This window comes from Papio anubis, chromosome 12 (genome assembly GCF_008728515.1).
Source record: "Papio anubis isolate 15944 chromosome 12, Panubis1.0, whole genome shotgun sequence".
In the NCBI taxonomy this organism is placed as follows: domain Eukaryota; kingdom Metazoa; phylum Chordata; class Mammalia; order Primates; family Cercopithecidae; genus Papio; species Papio anubis.
Genome location: NC_044987.1, coordinates 71,235,217 through 71,258,615, shown reverse-complemented (window position 1 = coordinate 71,258,615; position 23,399 = coordinate 71,235,217). Strand labels below are relative to the sequence as shown.

Sequence of the window (23,399 nt, the reverse complement as noted above, 5' to 3'; positions counted from 1 at the left end):
TGTGAATGTAGGGTCCAAGCACTCCAGATGCCTCTCCTTCCATGTGGGAAAATTATCCCTCAATGGAATCCTATCTGAAGACTAAATGTATTATACATATAAAAACAAAATTCAATCTCATGTGTGGCTTACATTCTTTTTAGTAATAGCCCTTCTTTTCCGTACATATACATAATTTTGCTTTTTAAAAAATAGTAAGAGTATAAAGGAAAAAATGGAAATAATCTGCAACTCTATAACCCACAGATAACTATTAGTATGCTGGCATATATCCTTCCAAGTGTCTTATCTGCAAATACACACATACACACACACACACACATACACACACACACACAGAGAGAGAGGCTATGCATGCATGCTACATAATCACAAACACTGGATTAGAATACACATGCTGTTTTCTAACATCTTTCTTATATCATGCAATCTTTCCCTGTAAAGCTTTTCCTAACTCATCATTTTAACAACTAAGTAGTATTTGTTAGTACATGGATTAATAATAATTTACTTAATAAATTCTATTTTATTGACTCAGACTTTATTATGCTTTTACAAATAATTCTGTGATGAACACCTACATAAAACTTCATATACTTTATTTCCTTAAACTCCTTATACATAGAATTTCTCAGCAAGTTACATTTTTCTCTTGAATTCTGTTGTAGGATGATTTAAACAGATAAAAAGCTCTGCTCTTCTTTAAAGCTCTAAGCTAGCCACTGCTAAATTCTACTTTACACTCAACTTTCTGGGCCCATTCTTATTTCACCTAAACTTTAATCTATTATGTGGACTTCATCTGAATTTTAGAATCACCATTGCTAATAGTAATCATACTAAAGTAAAATTTCTCTCCTCCTTTCCCCTCTCCAATTTGGGAACTGAGAAGAAAACAATTTTTTTGTTGTTGCAATTTTAAGATACCACCAATAAGATGTGGCAACAGATTTTTTTTAATAGCTTTTCAAGAGAAAAAAAAACTATACATTATAAATTAAACATGTAAGAAACATTTCCAAAACATTTAAATGTAAAAAGGTTTTTTTGGAAATGGGAAATTAGGGCAGCTACCTTCTTAATTTCTTTGTGGCTCTAACCAAGACTGATCCTACTTATGCCCAAAGGTAAAAACAATTATGTCTTGAGATGAATTAAAAATAGCAAAAAATTCTTTGCCATTCTTTTTCCTTTTTCCTTTTCTCAAGAAACTGACCTGGCCACGTGACCATCTAAGACCAAGAGAATGTGACAGAAGTGACACTGTGTAACTTAAGGCAGGGCCTTAAGAAACCAGTAGTTTCTGCGTTTGTATTTCTTGGAATATTCCCTCTTATAACCCAGCTACCATGTAAGAAATCCAGTTACCCTGGGATCAGCATGCTGTGAGGAGGCCCTAGCAATCCACATAGAGAGGAAGCGGCCTCTTGGTGGAGACACTGAGGTGCCTGATGTATGAGAAAAGCCTTTTGGACATTCCATTCAATGACTGCCACCAACTTAATGGAGCCAAGTAATTCTAGATGATGCCACCTGGAGCAGAACCGAATAGCTGGTGAGCCCTGGCCCCAATCCCATCCCGCAGAAATCTGAACAAATAAACGAATTGCCCTATTAAGTCACTAAACTTTAGGGTCCACTGTTACATAGTAATAGATAAAAAATAAATATACCTAAACACCTTCAAGCACATCCAAGTTCAAGCGGGGAAAGTATGATGATGGTGCTGGTAGGGAGGGAAGGGTACTACTTTTCATTTAAGTACTACATCTAACATTAAGAAAAGGCATCTGAGGATATACCACGATTGAGGGAAGGGAGCAAAAATTTTTAGTTAAAAGAGTTCTCTGATGAACCTGAGGTAAGAGAAAACAAGTGCAAAATTCTAGAAAAGCCTAAAACATGTTCCATTTAGAAAAACATTTAATGTAGTTTAGATGCGCTATTTGAAGAGCACAAAGTTTTCTACAAAGAAAATCTAGCCAAGTACAAAAAAAGGTATAAATCCTAAAGTTGAAACTACTTATTTTACAGACAACTCATAGCAATATTACACTTGTGAGACTAGGGGGAAAGTCAACAGCAGTTATAGTTACTCTATAGGCTAATAGAATGCTCGGTGTCTATGTTCATTGCAGAAACAAAGCTAGATTTCCTAGCAAAGTCTGAAGAAAAAAAAAACCTTTTTAAAAAAGTAAAAAGGGCCAGGCGAGGTAGATCACATCTGTAATCACTTTGGGAGGCCAAGATGGGAGGATCACTTCAGGTCAGGAGTTCGAGATCAACCTGGCCAACAGGGCAAAACCCTGTCTCTACTAATAATACAAAATTTGCTGGGTATGGTGGCACATGCCTGTAACCTCAGCTACTCAGAAGGCAGAAGCAGGAGAATCGCTTGAACCCGGGAGGTGGAGGTTGCAGTGAGCTGAGATTGTGCCACTGCGCTCCAGCCTGGGTGACAGTGAGACTCTGTCTCAAAGAAAAAAAAGTAGAAAGAATAAAACCATAGCCTTGTTTATAAAAGGTAAAACATATTGGGATAAAAAACACTGAAAACAGTTTTCTTCCAAAGATACACTTAACTGCTAGAAACATCTAGAAGTTGTTGGCATAGTTCTAAGACATTTTAGAGCCCGCTGAAGGGATCTTCGCCTCTTAAGTCATCTTGTCTCCTTTTCTTGACATTCCCAATAGTTTTAAGTTTAAATCTGAGTTCTCTGATAACATCATAATTTTTGTTTCAAAAAAATACTTCCTATGTGTTTCTTATTAAAGAATACAAACTGAGGTTTAAAATTGATGGTATATGTTCAGAATGGCATCAGCGTATAGAATATAAGCTAATATCAAACAAAATTCAAAATTATCAAGATTTAAATATTTCTAAGAGAAAAAAATTAAGATAAAGTATTTTTAAATTATGAAGGTACCTCTTTACCTCTAAATTCAACCTATGCTCTCTAAGGCTTTCTTCCTTTCAATGTTATTGCGAAGAATAATATGGTTACAAGTTTTACACACACACACACACACGCGCGTACACTAAGTCCATTTTCTCTCCCTTTTGGTACAGGAGCTGCCATAAGCTAAGTAATTAGGCCTTAGAGCACTACCCATCTGGGTATCCAGAGTTCAAGATTAATGTATTGCCACAGATTTTAAAAGAGAATTGATGGTATGAATATTTTTGCTGGTTGAAATTTATAAAATGTATCAGCTGCCAGGCATGGTGGCTCACACCTCAGCACTTTGGGAGGCCAAGGCGGGTGGATCACCTGAGGTCAGGAGTTCAAGACCAGCCTGGCCAACATAGCAAAACCCTGTCTCTAGAAAAAGTAAAAAAATTAGCTGGCATGGTGGTACACACCTGTAATCCCAGCTACTCGGGAGGCTGAGGAAGGAGAATTGCTTGAACCCACGAGGCAGAGGTTGCCATGAGCCGAGATCGCACCATTGCACTCCGGCCTGAGCAATAAGAGTGAAACTCCATCTCAAAAAAAAAAAAAAACTATCAGCTTCATTTAGACTCTGCATTTTTATTTTAACAAGTAACATTTCTAGGGCTATTAATGAAGGTCCTAACTTAAATTTGAAAAAACAGATTTTATTTTTAAGATCCTCCCTTCACCCCATCTCAAAACCGCAGCCAACTCTGATGTTATCTACGTGATCTTTTTCTAATTGGTCTCTTGCCACACTTGGGAAGGATAGGAGAGATTAAATGAGCAACTCCGGGGAAAAAAACAGAGCAAAGGGACTGAAGGAAAAATCAAGTATCAAGTAAAGATTATACCAGAATGCTACATCACATGGAAGTTTAAGTCTGTAGTGCACACAGGCTCTCAGAAATTTAGTAGTAATAGGATTTCTGGATTTTGACTTTGTAAATTTTTAAATGATTTAATTTCCTACATTATTAATATCTCAGAAAATAAATATATCTGGGAAAATAGGCAACTATCATACCCAACATCATAACAAAGGGTTCTTTAGTTTTTCCATCAGTTTTTTCTCCCTCATTCACTAGCTAAAAACAAGGTACTATCAGACACAAATTCATTTAAGGTGACTTTTTTATTATTAAAATTAGGTAGAAATAAAATAGCCAAACAAGCATAAAACATAAGACATGCCTTGATATTAAACAAAAATACTAACATGCTGTTACTTGCTCTGCTGATTATCACACTAAGGCAATTACATCAGCAGTCTACCTGTAAAAATTTCTTCTTCATTTCATCAAAGATATTTTGTCTGCATCTCCAAAACACATCCTATGGTATATAAGAACAAAATGAATTACAAATTATTTATATAAAATAAAGAGAAAAGACAGTGAAATGAGAACAATTAACCTAAAAACATTTTTGCAATAAAATATTAATTAAAGTATTAGTACATCATCTAGAATTTTATTCATGAGTGTGCAAAGTTACTAAAAATCTATGATAAAGAGGTGATAAAGAATAAGATAAATTTGGAAAATAGCCACATTTTAACAAAGAATGATAGCTTAAGAATTGTGTGTAAATCAAATGTTGTAAGTCACATAATATTTTGTGTCCAGTAGAGAAATTCTGCAGTAATCTGCACTAAAGGAAACCAAGAGATCTCTTGATTTTGCTAGTCTCTAAATTTAAATTTTTCACATGATAGCTACCCTTAAAACAAGGCTGCTTAACAATATCCTTCACAACTATTTTATTTTAATATATATCTCCTTCTTATGAGTTTAACAATTAAATTACAATTAATACAACAACATATAAAAGGAAATAAAAGTAACCTATAATCAAGAGATCATCTCTTGAAAAACTTTGATTTTACATCACTCTACACTTTTTCTGTACATATTTTGTTTTAGTCTCCCTTCTTTACTTAATAAAAAGAAATCAACATATTCTTTTAAAAGGTGCTTTTACTTTGACAATAGAAATGTATTTCTGTTATAATAGCAACATACAGTTTTCTGAAAAGCAACTCTAAAATAGCCACCATTGCTCTCATCTCATCTTCTCCATTCTATGCACATATTATATAGAGAGAGTACTTTTAACCAAATAGGACAATTTTATATACCAGTATTTGAAATCTACTTCTTGTCCCTCAATACTCACTTATTTTTCTGTGCCAAAACATTTAGTTTAAAAACTGCAGTGTTCCATTATATAGACAAACCATAATTTAATTAATCTGCTATTAATGGGCATTTAAGCACCTCCAAATACATTGCTTGTTTGTATACTTTTTCCTTAAGATAATTTCTTAAAGAAAGAATTACTAGATCAAAGTATATGTACTCATTTTTAGAATTTTTAATACATGGTGCCTTCAAAAAAAATTGTTGAACTGCAACTATCTTTCAACACTCTTCTCCCAACACTGTTCACCCTGCCCTCAAGGAGGTGATGTTGTGCAGTGGTAACTAAACTATAAACAAATCTAAACTATCAGGCATCCACTATCCTTCAGGGTCTTTATGTATCTGTACTATGTACCTGGAATACTTTTTCCTGGATGTCCTCACCTCCTTTGCTCAAGTATCACTGCTGTGGGACTTTAAAACATGTCCACAAATTCTTTGACTTGCCTCCCTACATAAAGTAGGAGTCTAACTTGCCTCCAGCAAAAGTAGGAGGCTAATTCCAGTCCCCTTTAATACAGACCAGCCTTAGTGACTCCCTGTAATACACAGGATGATTTTCAAGGCTGGATTAGAAAAGGTGTAATAACTTCCTCCTGGCCCTCAGATCCTTATTATTAGAACCCAGCCTCCATGCTGTGAGGAAGGAAGCCAAGCAGCCACTGGAAAGACTCTGTGTAGATGTTCCAGCCACATCCCAAATGAGACCTCAGCAGACAACCAGCATCAACCACCTACATGTTGAGTGAGGAAGCTTTCAGACGATTCCAGCCCCCAGCCTTTCTGCTGCCCCCAGCTGATGTCTAGCAGAGCAGAAACAAGCTGTTTCAGCCTAACCTTACCCAAACTGCACATCTATGAGAAAAGTTACTAGATCTGGGGGCAGATTGTTATATAGCAAAAGATAATCAGAATAGTTAATTTCTCAATCAAGTCCTTCTCTCACCATCTTATCTAACATTCCAATCCTGTTGGTGCTCCTTATCTCCCAATGTATGAAACAATGATTTTCAAACACTGAACAAGAGGCAACACAGGTAATGACCCCTGTGAAAGCAGAAACAAAAACGGTGAGCCACCTTCTAGGCTGCAGTGCAGGGAGGGAGAACGCAGGTGGAGTCCAGCAATCTCCCTGGGTTACAAGATAGAGTTGGGAGTTCAGGGGGTGGAAAGAGCTACAATTCGCAGGGCAGGATACAGGGCAGAAGAAAGCTGGACTCTGTGCAAACAGCAGCTCCAAGAGACCTACAGTGCATCCCCCTAGAGTGTTCGGCTGATTTCTCAGCATATGTGTGTAAAGAGAGTGCCTGAGGCAAGGGAAAGAACCACAGGAAAGAATCCCTGGTTCCACAGGAAAAAGAACCACAGGAAAAAATTCCCACCAATCAGAATTTTTTTTTTTTTTGAGAGAGAGAGAGTCTCGCTCTGTTGCCAGGCTGGAGTGCAGTGGTGCGATCTCGGCTCACTGCAACCTCTGCCTGCTGGGTTCAAGCAATTCTCCTGCCTCAGCCTCCCGTGTAGCTGGGACTACAGGCATGTGCCACCACGCCCAGTTAATTTTTGCATTTTTTAGTAGAGATGTGGTTTCACCATGTTGGCCAGGATGGTCTCAATCTCTTGACCTCATGATCTGTTCCGCCTCAGCCTCCCAAAGTGCTGAGATTTCATGCATGCACCACTGCACTCAGCCGCCCACCAACCAGAATTTTTTAAATCTCATAATACACAGGGCATCAGATAAGGGTACTCAAGAGGGTACTGTCTTAGTAGTGGGACCAAATTAGACCTAATCTAAAGACTACTCTGGTCCAACCTTAGAAAGCTTAAAAGCAAAACTCAAAAGGATCAAACTGTTTACAAATAAACCATCTGCATCTAAGAACAAAACTCAAGAATATTTGCAGGAATAAAAAACATCCAGGACCCATCAAGGTAAAATTCTCAATGTTTGGCATCCCATTGGAAAAAAATAAGCATGCAAAGAAGCAGGAAACTATGACCCACATGAAGAGAAAAAAAATCAGTATCTAAGATAACAAATAACATGGATGGTATTAACAAATGTAAGCACTGATGAATATGAATGAATGAATGCTTAAGACACAGCACAAGAAACCATTAAAATTAAAACAAAGAGAGGAAAAAGAATGAAAAGAGAAAGAACAGAAAAGCAGGATAATTTTCTTACCAGAAACCATGGAGGCCAGAAGGAAGTGGCACAGTATTTTTCAGGTGCTTACAGAAAATAACCGTCAAACCAGAATCCAATAACCAGCAGAAATGCCCTTCAAAAACGACCCAGGAATTGCTTTAATAATCAAGTGGAACTCAAGACATTCTCAGATGAAGGAAAACTCAAAAGAATTTGCATCCAGTGGCACTACCCTACAGGAAGGAACAGCTAAAGACAGTTCTTTAAACAAAAGAGAAATCATCAAAGAAACCTTAGAACATCAGGAAAAAAGAACACAGAAAGTAAAAATACAGCTAAATGTAATACATTTTCCTTCTCCTCTTGAGTTTTTGTTAAAGACTTGACAGTTGAGGAAAAAACTAAAACATTGTCTAATGTGGTTACAAGTCAAGCAAATATTTAACACAATTATAAATAGAGTAGGGTAAAAATACATAAAGGGAGATAAGGTTTCTACATTTCACTTGAACTAGTAAAATAACACCAGTAGACTGTGATAAGTTGATATACGTTGTGTCATACCTAAAGAAGCCATCAAGAAAGCTATACTAAGGGAAACAAGAAAAATACTACAAATTACTCAAAATAGAATTAGACAAATGTTCAAATAACCCACAGGAAAACAAGAAAAAGACAACAGAGAAAAAAAAAAGAAACAGAAAACAAAAAAATAAAATGTCACACTTAAGCTCTAATATATTAATCATTACATCAAATATAAATGATCTAAATACACCAATTACCAGCATAGAAATTGTTTTGGCTCACAGTTTTGGAGACTAGGAAATCCAATATCAAGATGCCAGCATCTGGCAAGGGCTTTCCTGCTACATCGTAACATGATGAAAGGCATCACATGGTGCAAGAGCAAAAAGAGGGTGAAAGAGAGGGTAAACTCACTCCCACAATAATGAACCCACTCCTGTGCATTCATGAGGGCAGAGCTCTCATGATCTAAATACCTCTTAAAGGTATTTGACATCTCTCAATACTGTCATAATAGAAACTAGATTTCCACATGAATTTTGAAGATGACAAATATTCAAACCATAAAGTTTGATGCAAATCTTATCAAAATCCCAGCAAGACTTTTTGAAAATTTTGATGATTATCCTGAAACTTACAGGGAAAGGCAAAGGAATCAGAATAACTAAAAGGATATTGAAAAAGAATAAAGTGAGAGGTCTCAGTTTACCTGATTTTAAGATTTAATATACACCAACAGTAATCAAGACTGTGTAGTATTGGTAGAGAGATAAACAGATCAATGTCACAATAGAGACCTATACAAATGTGCACAACTGATTTCTGCCTAGGTACAAAAGCAACTCAATGGAAGAAAAATAATCTTTCCAAAAATGATGCTAGAACATTTCATTCAGACATCCAGAAGCAAAAGAAAAAAAAAAAATTCTCAACCTAACTCTACATCTTATATTTAAATTAACATAAATATGGACCATAAACATAAACGGAAAACATAAAACTATAAAACCTTTAGGAAAACACATAGGAGAAAATGTTCTCCGAATACAGGCTAGGCAGAATCCTTAGCCTTGACACCAAAATCATAATCCATAAAAGGAAAAATTGATAAATAAGACTTCATCAAAATTTAAAATGTCTACTATGCAAAGATTATTTTAAGGATTAAAGTTACAGACTGGGAGAAAATATTTCAAGCCACATAATCAATAAAGGATTAGTATGTAGAATATATAAAGAACTCTGAAAACCTACAGTAAAAAAGCAAACAATCCAATTAGAATATAGACAAAAATCATGAAAAGACATTTCAATGAAGAGTATAAACAGATGCAAATAAGCACATAAAAAGATGTACAACATACTAACCATTAGATAAATGCAAATTAATACCACAATGAAATATTACCACATAGTTTTCAGAATGGTTAAAGAAAAAAAAATAGTGGCAACACCAAATACTGGCAAAGAAGCAGAGAAACAATCTCTCATGCCTTCCTGTAAAATGGTACAGCTACTCTGGAAAACAGTCCGGTAACTTAAAAAAAAAAAAACAAAAAAAACTATATATACAACTACCATACAACTTAGAAATTGCACTTTTCAACATTTATCACAGATGAAATAATTATGTTCACACAAAAACAAATACAGGAATGCTTATGGCAGCTTTACTCACAATAGCCCAAAACTGCAAACCCAGATGTTTTTCATCAACTAAATGGTTAAACAGATTACAGCACATCCATACCATGGAAAACTACTAAGCAATAAATAGGAACCAACTATTGATATATGTAACAACCTGAATAAACTTCCAGAGAATTATACTAAATTTTAAAAAACCAACCCCAAAAGACTCTACAACCTATGATTTCGTTTTTACAACACTCTTAACCAAGTATAGAAATGGAGAGGAGATTAGTGATTGCCAGGTATTAAAGAGGGAATAGGGAGTGAAACGGAAGTGAGTGCAGTTACAAAGGGCAACATGAGGGATCCTTGTGGTGAAGAAAATGTTCTATATCTTGACTCTACCACTGTCAATATCTTGGTTCTGATACTGTATTATAGTTTCATAAGGTGTTACCATTAGCGTAGATTGGGTGAAGAATACATGAGATATCTCTGTTTTATTTCTCCAAACTACAAGTAAATGTACAATTATCTCAAATGGAAAGTTAGTTAAAACATTGTCTATTCCACTATTTTTCAACCTCTCCTTCCTGGAGACTGAAAGAGGACTGCCTGTTTAAAACCTTGGAGCTGATGAGAGGAGGGTACTCCTGAGAATGTGCAACCACATGCTGGTCTTCATGCTGATTTGCAGCCCCAATTCACACCATCTGGTGGTAAAAAAAACTCCAAGCCAAGAATTGCTTGGAAAATGGTTCTAAAATAGAGATATTCCCAGGCACCTGGCAGAAACAACCATAAATTCTTCCTGGAAGGAATCACATAAGTGCAACTAATTTCCACAAAAAGTATTTTCATAAGTGTAAGAAAAATGAACCGCTCACATTTTTAAAAAACCACTGTGTGCATACGTAAACATGATACCATTTTAAAGAGAGTCAGCTAAGAATAAAATACAGTAGATGACATCCACAAAAACTTCAATACTGAAACTATCAGTTACATTATAAAATAAATGTTTAACATGCTTCAAGAAATAAAAAAGTGGGTTCAAAATTGAGTCTTGAGCAGAATTCCTAGAAAATAATAGAAATTAAAAACACAAAATTTAACAGCATATTTAAAATATATGAAAAAAGAATTAATGAACTCTATGTAAGAGAACTAAAGACATTTTCTAAACTTCTAGTGACACAGAGATGTAAAACATTAGAGCATTAAGAGACATGAAGGATAGAGTAAGAAGACCTAATATCTATCCTGAAGAGAGAGAATGAAAGCAGAGGGAATATTTAAATAAATAATGGCTTAGAACTTAGAGTTAAGAATCTCAACACATCTCAAGCAGAGTAAATAAAGGAAGAATAATTTATATGTAGTCAGAGAGGGCCAGGCACAGTGGCTCAGGCCTGTAATCCCAGCACTTTGAAAGGCCCAGGTGGGCGGATTACCTGAGGTCAGGAGTTCAAGACCAGCATGGCCAACATGGTGAAACCCTGTCTCTACCAAAAATACAAAATTAGCTGGGTGTGGTGGCACACACTGTAATCCCAACTACTTGGGAGGCTGAGGCAGGAGAATCACTTGAACCCTAGAGACAGAGGTTGCAGTGAGCCAAGATGGCACCACTGTACTCCAGCCTGGGCAACAGAGTGAAACTTCATCTCAAAAAATAAAAGCAAAAATTAAAAATTAAAAAAAAAATGCAGTCAGAGAGAAACAACAGATTACCTTAAAAGAAACAACTAGACTAACGCCTAATTTGTCAATAGGAAAAAATGTGGGTCATAAGACTGGAGCATGATATTTTCATTGTTGTGAGAGAAAATAACTGTTATCCCAGAAAGCTACAAACAGCAAAAATATCTATCAGGAATGTAAAAACAGAGATTTCTGTCACCAATAGATTATCATTAAAGAAACTCCTTAAAAAATGTATTACAGGAAAAAAGAAAGTGACCCCAGAAGAAAGGTGATGAATCCTGACCTAGCCACCCAGCCTGATGACAGTGAAGCATGCCTGATTTCTATTAAATTACCATAGTGCCATCTTTATCTAGTACTATAATCAAGTTCATCACCATCACAACTTTCTAGAAGAACCAACACCAACTCAGGGGAACACAATGCCTAAACAATTAGCTCATATATGCCATCTAATCAGGCACAGACAGACTTTGCTTATCTGATATGAAACAAATTGTTCATGGGTTTCAGCTCTAAAAACACCTATCACTTTCCCTCTCCTGAGCCTTGAGTCTTATCCTGACCACCAACCCTTTGTTATTGGATCTAGTTCCCAGCTTAATAGTAAAATTGTTACTCAGTGTTCAATCTTTGGTCACGAAGCTTTTATTTTCTCTTTAACAAAGGAGATAGGAGAGAAATGAATAGCTACAAAGATTAACTCAAAATAGATAAAGACCTATATGTAAGAGCTAGAACTATAAAAACTCTTAGAAGAAAACAAATGGGAAAAGTTTCACGACGTTGGATTTGGCAATGATTTCTTGGACATGATACCAAGACACAGGCAGCGAAAGAAAAATAAATAACTTGGACTTCATCAAAATTAAAATTTTTGTACATCAAAGGGCAGTATCAGAGTAAAAAGACAACTCAGAATGGGAGAAAATATTTGCAAACCATGTATCTTATAAGAGATTAATATCCCAAATATACAATGAATTCTTATAACCTAACAACAGGAAAACCCAAACACCCTGATTAAAAAATGGACAAAGAACTTAAACATTTCTCCAAAGAATATGTAAAAACAAACAACAAGCACATAAAAACATGGTTAACATCAGCAATCATCAGGGAAATGCAAATCAGAAATCACAAAGAGTAACGACTTCACATTCATTACAGGATGGCCACTGAAATGAAAAAGAGAGAGATAAGGAAAATAAATAACAAGTGTTGGTAAGGATATGGGGAAACTGGAACTCTGGTAGGAATGTAAAATGGCGCAGCCACTGTGGAAAACAGTTTGGTGGTTACTCACAAAATTAAACATAGTATTACCATAAGATCCAGCAGTGTTTCAACAAGCAATTACTAACATACATGAAACGCCTGAAAAAAACAGAAAGTCTCAGCAAATAAATAACAGATAAAACTGAAATGAAAACTAATTAGGTGGGCTCAATAGCAGAATGAAGATGACAAAAGAATCAGTGAACTGAAGATAAAAATAATGGAAATTACCCAGTTTGAACAATAAAGAAAAAAAAAAAGACCCTAAAACAATGATCAGTGGCAAGCACCTGCATGACTGTAACAAAAGATCTAACATTCATGTCATTCAAATCCGGGAAGAAAAGAAGAAAGAGGGCAAGTTTAAAAAGTACTCAAAGAAACAACTGCTGAAAACTTCCCAAATTTGGCAAAAGACATTAACCTACATACTCAAGAAGTTGACCAAACCCCAAATAAGGTAAACCTAAAGAAATCCATCTCAAGATGCATCATAATCAAATCCTTTAAGAACTAAAGACAGAGAAAGATTTTTTCAAGTATTTAGGGAAAAACCCATCTTAACTATAAGGGTAAAACAATTCAAATGACAGCAGATTTCTCTGATCTCATCACAACAGAGGCAGAAGGAAGTGGCACAACACTTCAAGGGCTGAAAGAAGAGCTGTCAACCCAGAATTACACATCCAGTGAAAATATCCTTCAGGAATCACAGAGAAATCAAGACATTCTCAGATGAAGAAAAACGAAGAGATTTGATGCCAGCAGACCTAACCTAAAAGAAAATGGTTAAGGAAAGTTATCTAAATAGAAATAAAAATGCTAAAAATCTACTTTACATTAAAAATAAAATATGATTATTATATTCTATGATAATGTATAAATATGATATACACACATACACAGTTTCAAAAAGGAATGAAATCCTGATACAATTCCACAACACGAAAAAACCCTAAGGACATGCTAAGTGAAATAAGCCAGTCACAAAAGGACAAATACTATATGAGATACCTACACTAGTCAAATTCATAGAGATAGAAAGTAGAATGGTGGTTGCCAGAGGTTAGGAGCAGGGAGGAATGGCAAGTTGTTTAATAGGTACATGGCTTCAGTTTTGTAAGACGAAAAGAGTTCTGTGGATAGATGATGGTGATGGTAGTACAACAATAAGAATGTACTTAGTACCACAGAACTGTACATACTTAAAGACGGTTAAGATGGTAAATTTTATGTTATGTGTATTTTACAATTTTTAAAAAATAAATTTTTTAAAAATAAATATCTTAACTCCATAAATTTGTGGAAGAAGCAATACTGCCAGCAGACTAGGTTTCCAACATGTCTACATTACAAACACATACTATATATAGGCATATTATAAATATGTATAAATATATAGAAGCATAAATAAATTCCTACATTTTTCTTGTAATAAAAAATTTTAACTGTTTATTAAAGAAATTAATATAATTTGAGTGGATATATCCATACATATATAGAGAGAAATAGATATAAAATAAATACAGCTCTTACTCATATATGTGTTTGTGTGCATATTTTCTAGCTCCTTTCACTGAAAGGACTAGAAGCAATGATATCACTATAACAGTAGTACAATTAGAACCCAGATCTCAATTTCTAAGTATCATTCTTCAGAAAAAGAACCTAGAGGTCTTTGCAGAAATGGCTAATCTTAGAATTAGGGCTGAGAAATTACAAGAATTTGGGATATCTTGTACTGCCAGAAAACAAGCACTCGAAGAATGGCGTGTGTATGTTAAGAGGTCATAAAAAATCAGGTGAAAGGGTTCTCACTGGCCAAATGTGGAAAAATTTAAACACTAAAATAAATAAATGATTTATTCAATGTAAAAGTTAACGTTAAAAAGATAGTTACACAGCATAAGAAATAATCAAATAACAAAGAATGTATTTGTAGGTATTCTGAAAATTTAAATAAACATGTCCTATTTGCTAAATAATACTAAAATACTGACAGTGGACAGTAAAGATTAAAGAACAGTTATAATTGGCTTATTACTCAAGGATCCCTTCAAAAAACTTACTTTCAGTATTAAAATTCACTTTGCTTACTTAAAATCTAAAATGTTAGCTATAGAAGCTAAGTGGCAGAAAGCTGTGTTCTTAAATTAAATATGACAAGTCTGATCATATTTTTTAAAAATCTGACTTTTTACTCAGTGTATTTCGATTTAGGAATAAATGTAAATAAAAGAGAACTAAAAGTAAAAACATCAAATTTGACATTAATCAAGTTATAATTTTTTAGCGTTTTCTCAATTTCTAAGTTTTTGAGCATCAAACTGCTTTTCTATTTTTGTGATTTCATGTTTTGAATGCTTCCATTTTAAAGTGAATGAAAACTGAAGCTAAAGTACGTTATTAAAATATACCACATTTCCCATGACTCGTCAATTTAAAAATCAAATCTCAACATTTCTAAATAATCAAGCCTTTCTAATAAACATCTCTAGAAATCACTATATCAGAAAATAATGCAAACTATACTAACATAAAAATTCAAGACTTTCTTAGTATCCACTTTATCTTCAACTCCATTCCCACTAGTATCCCTCTACAATTTCCCCTAAATGGCTCAGTCTTCTTAGCCCTAAGTGGGTGGGAGGTGGGTAGATGATGAGAGATTACTTAAAGGGTACAATATATGCTACTCAGGCAATGGATACCCTAAAATACCTGCCTTCACCACTACAATCTATGCACGTAATAAAATTACACTTGTAGGCTGGGTGTGGTGGCTCATGCCTGTAATCTCAATAATCTGGGAGGCCAAGGTGGGAGGATCACTTGAGCCCAAGAGTTCGAGACCAGCCTGGGCAACTTGGCGAGACTCTATGTCTAATAAAGAAAAAAAAATTATACTTGTAGCCCATACATTTATACAAATTAAAAAAAGAGAAAAGTCTTCTTAGCCTCAGCTTTTCTACCACTGTCAAATTATATCCAGAATATCTAGCTGTAGGTTCAAATTTCTCAAAAAATTTTATTTTCTTTATCTAGGATTTATATCAGTTTTTCTAAAAATGTGTAATTTATTTCCTCTTGCTTATATACTCAAGGAAAATAAACATGTCAAAGGATGTGAGGAGACTTGTCAGGAATACACAAACACTTCAGAAAATCATAAAGACACAACAAGAACATGAAAAAAACCCACAATGTATATAAGAAGATAAGTAGATTCTTACGCACAATTCTGCTTAGCTAAGAAATGAAAACAGCTATTTTACAATGTTTACTAGTAAAAACAAATCACAGAATTAGAAAATCTAAGTTCTACACAGAATTCTGTAAGCAAAATACATTCACTCAGAAAAATAATTTCATAATGTGTTATAGCTGAAGCTTTTGGAAGCATAAAGTGTGCTTTAAAAAATTCTAATTTCTAGAAACTGATTTTGAAACAGAAAATTTTGTAATCTCACTTTAAATTGTGAATTTTTTAGTGCAATAAGGGCTTTTACTACTGAAATGAAGTTTGATGATAATCACACTCTGTTTTAATTTGCTTCCTAAATTCAAATCCTCCTGTGTGTGTTTTCCTCAAAAAAAAAAAAAAAGACTTTGTACCTGTTCTAAAAGCCTAAAGCAGTAAAGAAATTATAAGTAGATTTGCTTTATTATTCTAGTTAAATACAAATTCTGTGATAAAGTAATCTGTTTTAGCACGTGTTGTTCAATGTATCATGGTATGAATTTTCTGAATTTAAATTAATAAACATGTTATAAATTACATGTCACTATATGACATCTGTTTCTAAATTATATACCATAAAAACACTCAAGTAATAAAACATAACTAGGCTGACTTGGATAAAGTATACTTTTAAAATTTTGTAAAAATACTTATTTTCATACCTGCCCACTGTGCTCTAGTATTAGGGTGTCCCTCAGGTAAATGCATTCCATTTTATTCTAAAACAGTCATGAAATAAGCTCCCAGAACCCCACAGTATTAAAATTAGAAAATAAATACAACTCTTTTGATCCTATGTAACTTATTTTTAGTTGTTGCAACAAATTACATCAAGTACTCATTCAATTAACAGGAAACTAAAAATGCAGTTTCAGAACTTAAAAAGAATAGTTTACAATCCATTTAACTATGATTGACCTATTTTGACAATTAAAAACCAACCAACCAGATGGCTCATCACACTCAACATAGAACTGAATTCAAAGTTGGATGGGGCTGAGTGTGGTGGCCCACACCTATAATCCCAGCACTTTGGGAGGCCAAGGCAGCCGAATCACCTGAGGTCAGGAGTTCGAGACCACCCTAGCCAACATGGTGCAACCCCATCTCTACTAAAAAAGACAAAAATTAGCTGGGCGTGGTAGCACATGCCTGTAATTCCAGCTACTCAGGAGGCTGGGGCAGGAGAATCGCCTGAATCTGGGAGGCGGAGGCTGCAGTGAGCGGAGATCGTGTCACTATACTAAAGCTTGGGCGACAGAGCGGGACTCCGTCTCAAAAATAGATTAAGATAAGAAAAAATAAAATAAAAGTTGGATGGACCTTTGAACATCAGATGAGACTCCTTATTTTACAGATGAAGAAAAAGAAATTGGGAAACCTTAAGTGACTTGCCCAACATCACATTTGAACACGGGTCTTTCTAAATAACAGAGGCCTTCTGATGACTGTAAAATGCTGACATGTTTGTAGCACTAAAATTGTGATGTATTACTTTTCCTCTCACTTTTATCCTAATATTCTTCCCACTCTGCCTTGCTTCTTTTAATAATAGAATTGGCCATGGGTAACTCACTAATAATATACTGTAGGTATCTAAACTTAGAAACCAAAACTATTCTCAGGAGGCGAAATAAAACATCCTTTACTATTTCTGTTATCTTTACTTTTGATTACAGCTAAGATTTCCTCTGTGAGTAGGCTGTTGTTGAGAAGCAGTGACTCAGCTTGTGAAATTACTGACTTGTTTATAGGTTATGAACATTCTACTCATTATTACTAAATCAAGGGAGCTTGTTTATATTATCTGTTACCATGCATTTTATTTAAAAGCATGGATAATTCTTAGAATATTAAATTGTTTTAATACTTTAAACATGAAATTATACATCTAAAAAAATGTTAATGCTACTTAACACTTTTTAAAGATTGTTTATTTCCTATTAGAGTGACCTATGGTACAAGAACAATGGACTGCAAAGTCAAAAGATCTAGACTAGACTCCTTAAGTCAAAGTGGCTACTTTTCATCTAGCTGTGTAATCCTACACAAATCATTTAACTTATCTCTCACTCTCAGGGTCCTAAAAGTAAATATATCCTCTGCTCAGTGGTAGGCTGGGCAGGAGAATCACTTGAACCCAGGAAGCGGAGGTTGTGGTGAGCGGAGATTGCACCATTGCACTCCAGCCTGGGCGACAAGAGCGAAACTCCGTATCAAAAATAAATAAATAAATAAATAAGAAAAGAAAAGAAACAAAATATATCCTCCACTCAGTTTTTCCTTTTTTTTTTTTTTCCCCTTCTGTCGAACAGGTTGGACTGCAGTGGCACGAACAGGTTGGAGTGCAGTGGCGCGATCTTGGCTCACTGCAGCCTACACCTCCCGGGTTCAAGCAATTCTGTCTCAGCCTCCCAAGTACAGGCGTGTGCTACCACTCCCACATAATTTTTGTATTTTTAGTCGAGATGGGGTTTTGCCATATTGGCCAAGCTGGTCTCGAACTTCTGACCTCAAATGATTCGCCTGCCTCAGCCTCCCAAAGTGCTGGGATTACAGGTGTGAGCCACGGTGCCCGGCCATCCACACAGTTTTTCTATCAAAGGGGAGAACTTCTTGAAAATGCTCTATAAATTATAGTAACACCATACAAAAATAAGGTATTATTATAGAACTATCAGTTACTACCCTTGAGGAACATCTGCAAAGATCTTTTGTTTTCTGACCGGCCTTCTCACAAGGTTTCAAAACCTGCATGGAAAGAAAAACTATGTAGATACAGAATTTAGAGACAAAATTTATACCTTATGTGGTCTTACTCATTCATTTAACAAATGAAAGAATAAAACAAAGACCAGAAAGGTTAAGCAACTAAGGTAAAACCAAACCACTGAGTTTTCTGATTCCCAAACTACTGTCCTTTCCACCAGGTCAGTTACTATGTAAATCCCTTTCTCAAAAAACCTACCAAAATTATAACTAGCATCATGCTAACATTATTATCGGTTTTTCCTATATAAATCACAAACTCTTTGATGATACTCTTTTTATTCCTCTCCCTCCTATCAGTACCTAGCAAAACCTTAAATATGTAATACATAAATAAAGGACACTGGATTAAGCTTAATAAAAACCAGTATTAAGCACATGAAAAGATGCTCTACGTTATCAGTCATTAGGAAAATGCAAACTAAAAGCACAAACAGATACCACCACTACACACTTATTAAAATGGTTAAAAAAAAATAAACTTAAAAAAAAACCTGACATTGCCAAGTAATAACAAAGATGCAGAACAACCAGAATTCTCAGACATTGCTGTCTAGAATGCACAAACGTTACAGCCATTTCAGAAGAAAGTTTGGCAGTTTTAAAAAGTTAAACATACACTTACCGTATGAAGACATATGTCCACCCAAAAACTTGTATACAAATATTTATAGTAGCTTTATTCAGAATCAACAAAAACTGGAAACAACCCAAATGTTTATCAGCTGGTAAATGGATAAACAAATTGTGGCATTCAGCAATAAAAAGGAATAGACTACTGATAGAATCAACAACATAAATGAATCTCAAATGCTTTATGCTAGATGAAAAAATTCCTACCCAAAACGCTACCATACTTTATGATTCCATGTACACGACATTCTGGAAAAGGTAAAACATGAGGTCAGAAAACAGATCAGTGGTTACCAGAGCCTGGAGGAAAGGGAAGGGAACTGATTACAAGAGACAACAGAGAACTTTTTCGAGGTGATGAAGAGACAACGGAGAACTTTTCTGAGATGATGGATATATTCTATATTTTGACTATGGTAGTGGTTGTACAACTGTGTAAGTTTCTCAAAACTTATAAAACTGTATACTTCAAAAGGATGAATTTTTCTATATATAAATAATACCTCAGTAATACTGATTTAAAAAAAAAAAAAAAATCTCACTTATGCCCTTTCATTACCTGAGACCCTAAGTAACTTACTGAGTTTCTATGGCCTTTATAGTTTTTCTTACCGAGAAAATGGAGGGGCTATAACATTAGTATTTAACCGTCACCAGTGGAGCATGTCCAGGTTCTTGGCGTTTTGAACAAATAATTGGACAAAATGCACTAACAAAGCAAGGAAAAGAATGAAACAAGAGCAGAGATGTACTGAAAACCAAAGTATACTCCAAAGGGTGGGAACCGCACCAGCAACAGCTCAAGGGCCTGGATACAGAATCTTTTTGGGTCCAAATACCCACTAAAGGTTTCCCATTGGTCACTTGGTATTCACCTCAGGTAAATGAAGTGGTGCCCAATAAGAGGCTGAAGTGAAGCTACAAAGGTCACTCTCCTATGCAAACATCTGATTGGTTGTGGAAAGCAACCAATCAGAGGCTGAAGTGAAGTTACAAAGTCGCACTTCTATGCAAACGAAGATTTGGCCTGCAATCAGTCTGTGCACCAACAACCAACCAGAGACTGAAGTGAAGTTACAAAGTTACATGCCTTTGCAAACGTCTGATTGGTTGCTTTCTGCAACCAACCAGAGGTACTTTCAATTTTCCCTCTGCCACGCAGAAAAGGTAGGGATCCGAAAAGGGAGTAGCCTCCGGCTCTTTTGTTACTTAAGCATGGAAAGTGAGAGTTTTCCTTTCAATTTAGTTCTAAGAAGTCAGCGTGAAATGGCCTTAAGTTCCCTGAGTCCAGATTCTATTCTCCTGCCTCATAACTACTGCCTCCCTTCCAGTGTTAAAATCATATTACTCAACTGTAGAAACATTTTTGTATCCTGTCTACTTTTCCTAGAACTCTTAAAATTACATTTGTGTTGTGTTAATGGTAAATAACTAAAGGTAAATAAATATTTCAAGACATATGAATTTAAAATGTCAAAATTAAAGCAATATTTCTCAGATATATTTTAATAAGGTGTGGTTGTTAAACATAATTTTTCACCAATTCTCTTGTTATCACAAAGTACTATAAATAGACATAAAATAATAGATTATATAAACTGGTGTAAACTTAAAGGCAATACAAGTAAAATATCTAAACACATAAAAGGACAGACACTATAAAACGAAGGAAATGTATATAAATTCATTGATAGCTTATTTATATTTACGAAAGCAACATGCTGCATCTTTCTGGAGATGAGTCATACAAAAATTCTACTTATTAATGCAACCTGGAACTAGGTTTATAATCCAGAGTTTCTCTTGATTAAATATTTCATTTTTATTAAATATTATTTGGAGCACTGTGGATATCCTTAGTAAGATTCCATTAATTCTCAAATTAAAGACATTACTTATGTTGTTCTCAGTTACTGCACTGTGACTGCCACCAACAGTCATCACTGCCTAGCACGGTGTCACTTTTAGCTTGCAGAGCTTCAGCCAAGAGGAGAAGTAAATAGGGAGTTCTCTACGCTACAGTTCCTACCAAGCCAAATGCCCACAAAAAAGCCAGTGGTAAAGCACACAGGAAGTAACTAGCTACAAAAGCCACTCACAAGAATATGTTGCATACTAGAAAGGTTAAGAAACCACATCATTATAAGCCTTGTACTGTGGCTCTCAGTGAAAATCAGAAGTTATCAAATGTACACTGAACTTCTCACTTGCAAATTTCCCTTCCAGCATCAGCTGTGAGAACTTCAAAACAGATCTACACTCCCAGAGTGCAGCCTCTGATACTTTTCTAAAGGCAAATGAGGCCTACCTGGCTAGCCTATTTGAAGACACCCACCTTTGTGTTATCCATATCAAATATGTAACAATTATGCCTAAGGACATCCTGCCAAAAAGTCTCGTATGTAGAAAATGTGCTAAAATGTATTATGAAAGGAAATTTTTATTCTTAAAAAACAAAAAAGTACCTAATTATGAGATTGCAAATGGGGAAAAAAATGGATGAGAGAATAAGGTATTAGCAAGTTTTTCCCCCACTTTGATTTGTATGCAAATTTTTGGTATTAATGTTGGGGACAAAAAACATTCAAGCAAGTAAAAAATGTTTACATGAACAAGTTTCAGCAACTAAATTTTATAATCATTGTAAACAAATCTGTTGACTTTTTCTGGGGAAAAAAATGTGTTTTGCCCCCTAATGTCTACACAATAAAAATATAAACTCTGGGCACACAAAGCCTTTGGAATTTTTAGACACAACCTGCCAGAACCAGGTGTCCCATGCGTCTACACTAAATTTTTTGCCACTTCCTAAAATGCACTACAAACTTTCTTGTTTTGAACACTATTCCTCCTTCTCTACATAATAATCAAGTCAGCCTTTGTGATTACTTTCTCACAGAATCCCCTAGAGAAAGCCAGCTGCTCCCCGCTCTATGGTCCCACTTTATTTCCACATTATATATTTGTCTGGTCACCTGTTTGTCTCTTCCATTAGCCTAGACTAGGATCTAGAACTAGGCCAGATTCCTTATTCATCTTTGAATATCTCTGTAGTAGTTCTTGTTAGCTACTAACTCAATGTTTAGCTGAATGAATTCTATAAAATCAGGAGCCATGGAAATCTACACTAAAAATAATGAAAGTGTAGTCATTATTAAATACAAATAAGTATTTAAAACAAGAAAGGTATTTGTAGTAAACTAGAATGCTTTGGTTGTACTAAAAATTTTCACAGAGTTTGTAAATGAGGTTCATTATTTTCCTGAAGTTAAACCTATAATCTTACCAAAGGTATCGGATTCACATCTTTATATAGAAAGATTTAAGTTCTAGACCTTTTTCTGAATTATGTCACTTAGCCTTTCTTTAATTTTTCTCTACTAGAAAGCCACTTTATTTAATATAAGCATATTACACTAATATTTGAAAATTATTAGTATAGAAGCAGTCCACTACACAGCATCAAATCTAAGGCATCATCATAGTACCACTGATAGGGACAGTCTCTTCTATCCATGTCAACTAGTTCTACACCAGAGCTACAGAAAATCAGAATTATCAAACACATCAAGTTCTCTCAGAAACTTTGTCTTAATATGGATCCTGCTTTAAAATTTCGCACTGAATCCTACTAAACAAGAAATGTGTTAATCTAGTGAATTATTTTGACAACCACCTATATAAACCAAACTAATTTTTCTCAGAAGCTCATTAGCTTAACTCAAAATTTCTTTTACTTTTAGTACTTTCACTTTGTTATGTGTTCCAATTTTCAAAGCTGTAACAGTAGGTCTTACTTGATCATATAAGAGAACCTGTCAAATCTAACAATAATTTAGGATTAGTGCTATAGACATTAAGATATGTAGCTGACAGGCTGTAATCAGAACTATAACTTCAAATGACTTGCATAACTAAAATATAATTTCATTTTCATTTAATCCACAAATATTTGTTGAATAACAACAACGTACAGCACATTGTGATGGCCCCTGGGGGAGGATATAGAAATGAAGGTAATAATAGAAATGATGGTAGTAACAGAAGGTGGTAATACCTAACATCTATTGATAGCTTATTGTGTGCATGACACATTACAGGTATTAACTCACTTAATCTTCCCACCAATGCTAGGAGGTAGTTAGAATTATCCTTAATTAACTAAGGTACTGACAAGTTATCAAGGAATTTGTCCAATGTCAGACAGCTGGTATTTGAACCTAGGGATTCCAGCTGTAGTGTCCTGACTCTGAGGAACCTCCAATCTAATAGAAGGTATTAACTGAAATAACAAATAACTTATAATAAAGACGCAG

The 23,399-nt window shown here is 34.9% G+C and overlaps 1 protein-coding gene across 4 annotated transcripts in view; it reads right to left on the bottom strand.

Annotated features, from left to right (window-relative positions):
• The window catches only part of USP47 (ubiquitin specific peptidase 47), a 116,594-nt gene that overhangs the window by 80,405 nt on the left and 12,790 nt on the right, over nt 1–23,399 (bottom strand). Inside the window, exon 2 of one of the 4 annotated variants that reach the window (XM_009186577.4) lies at nt 4,215–4,274. The exons of 2 other annotated variants lie outside the window; for them this stretch is intronic. In XM_009186577.4, coding sequence (XP_009184841.1) covers nt 4,215–4,274 — 60 coding nt within the window. Of the gene's footprint in view, nt 1–4,158; nt 4,275–23,399 lie in introns of those variants that run through there. One more of the 4 variants, XM_017948628.3, reaches the window with a different exon arrangement.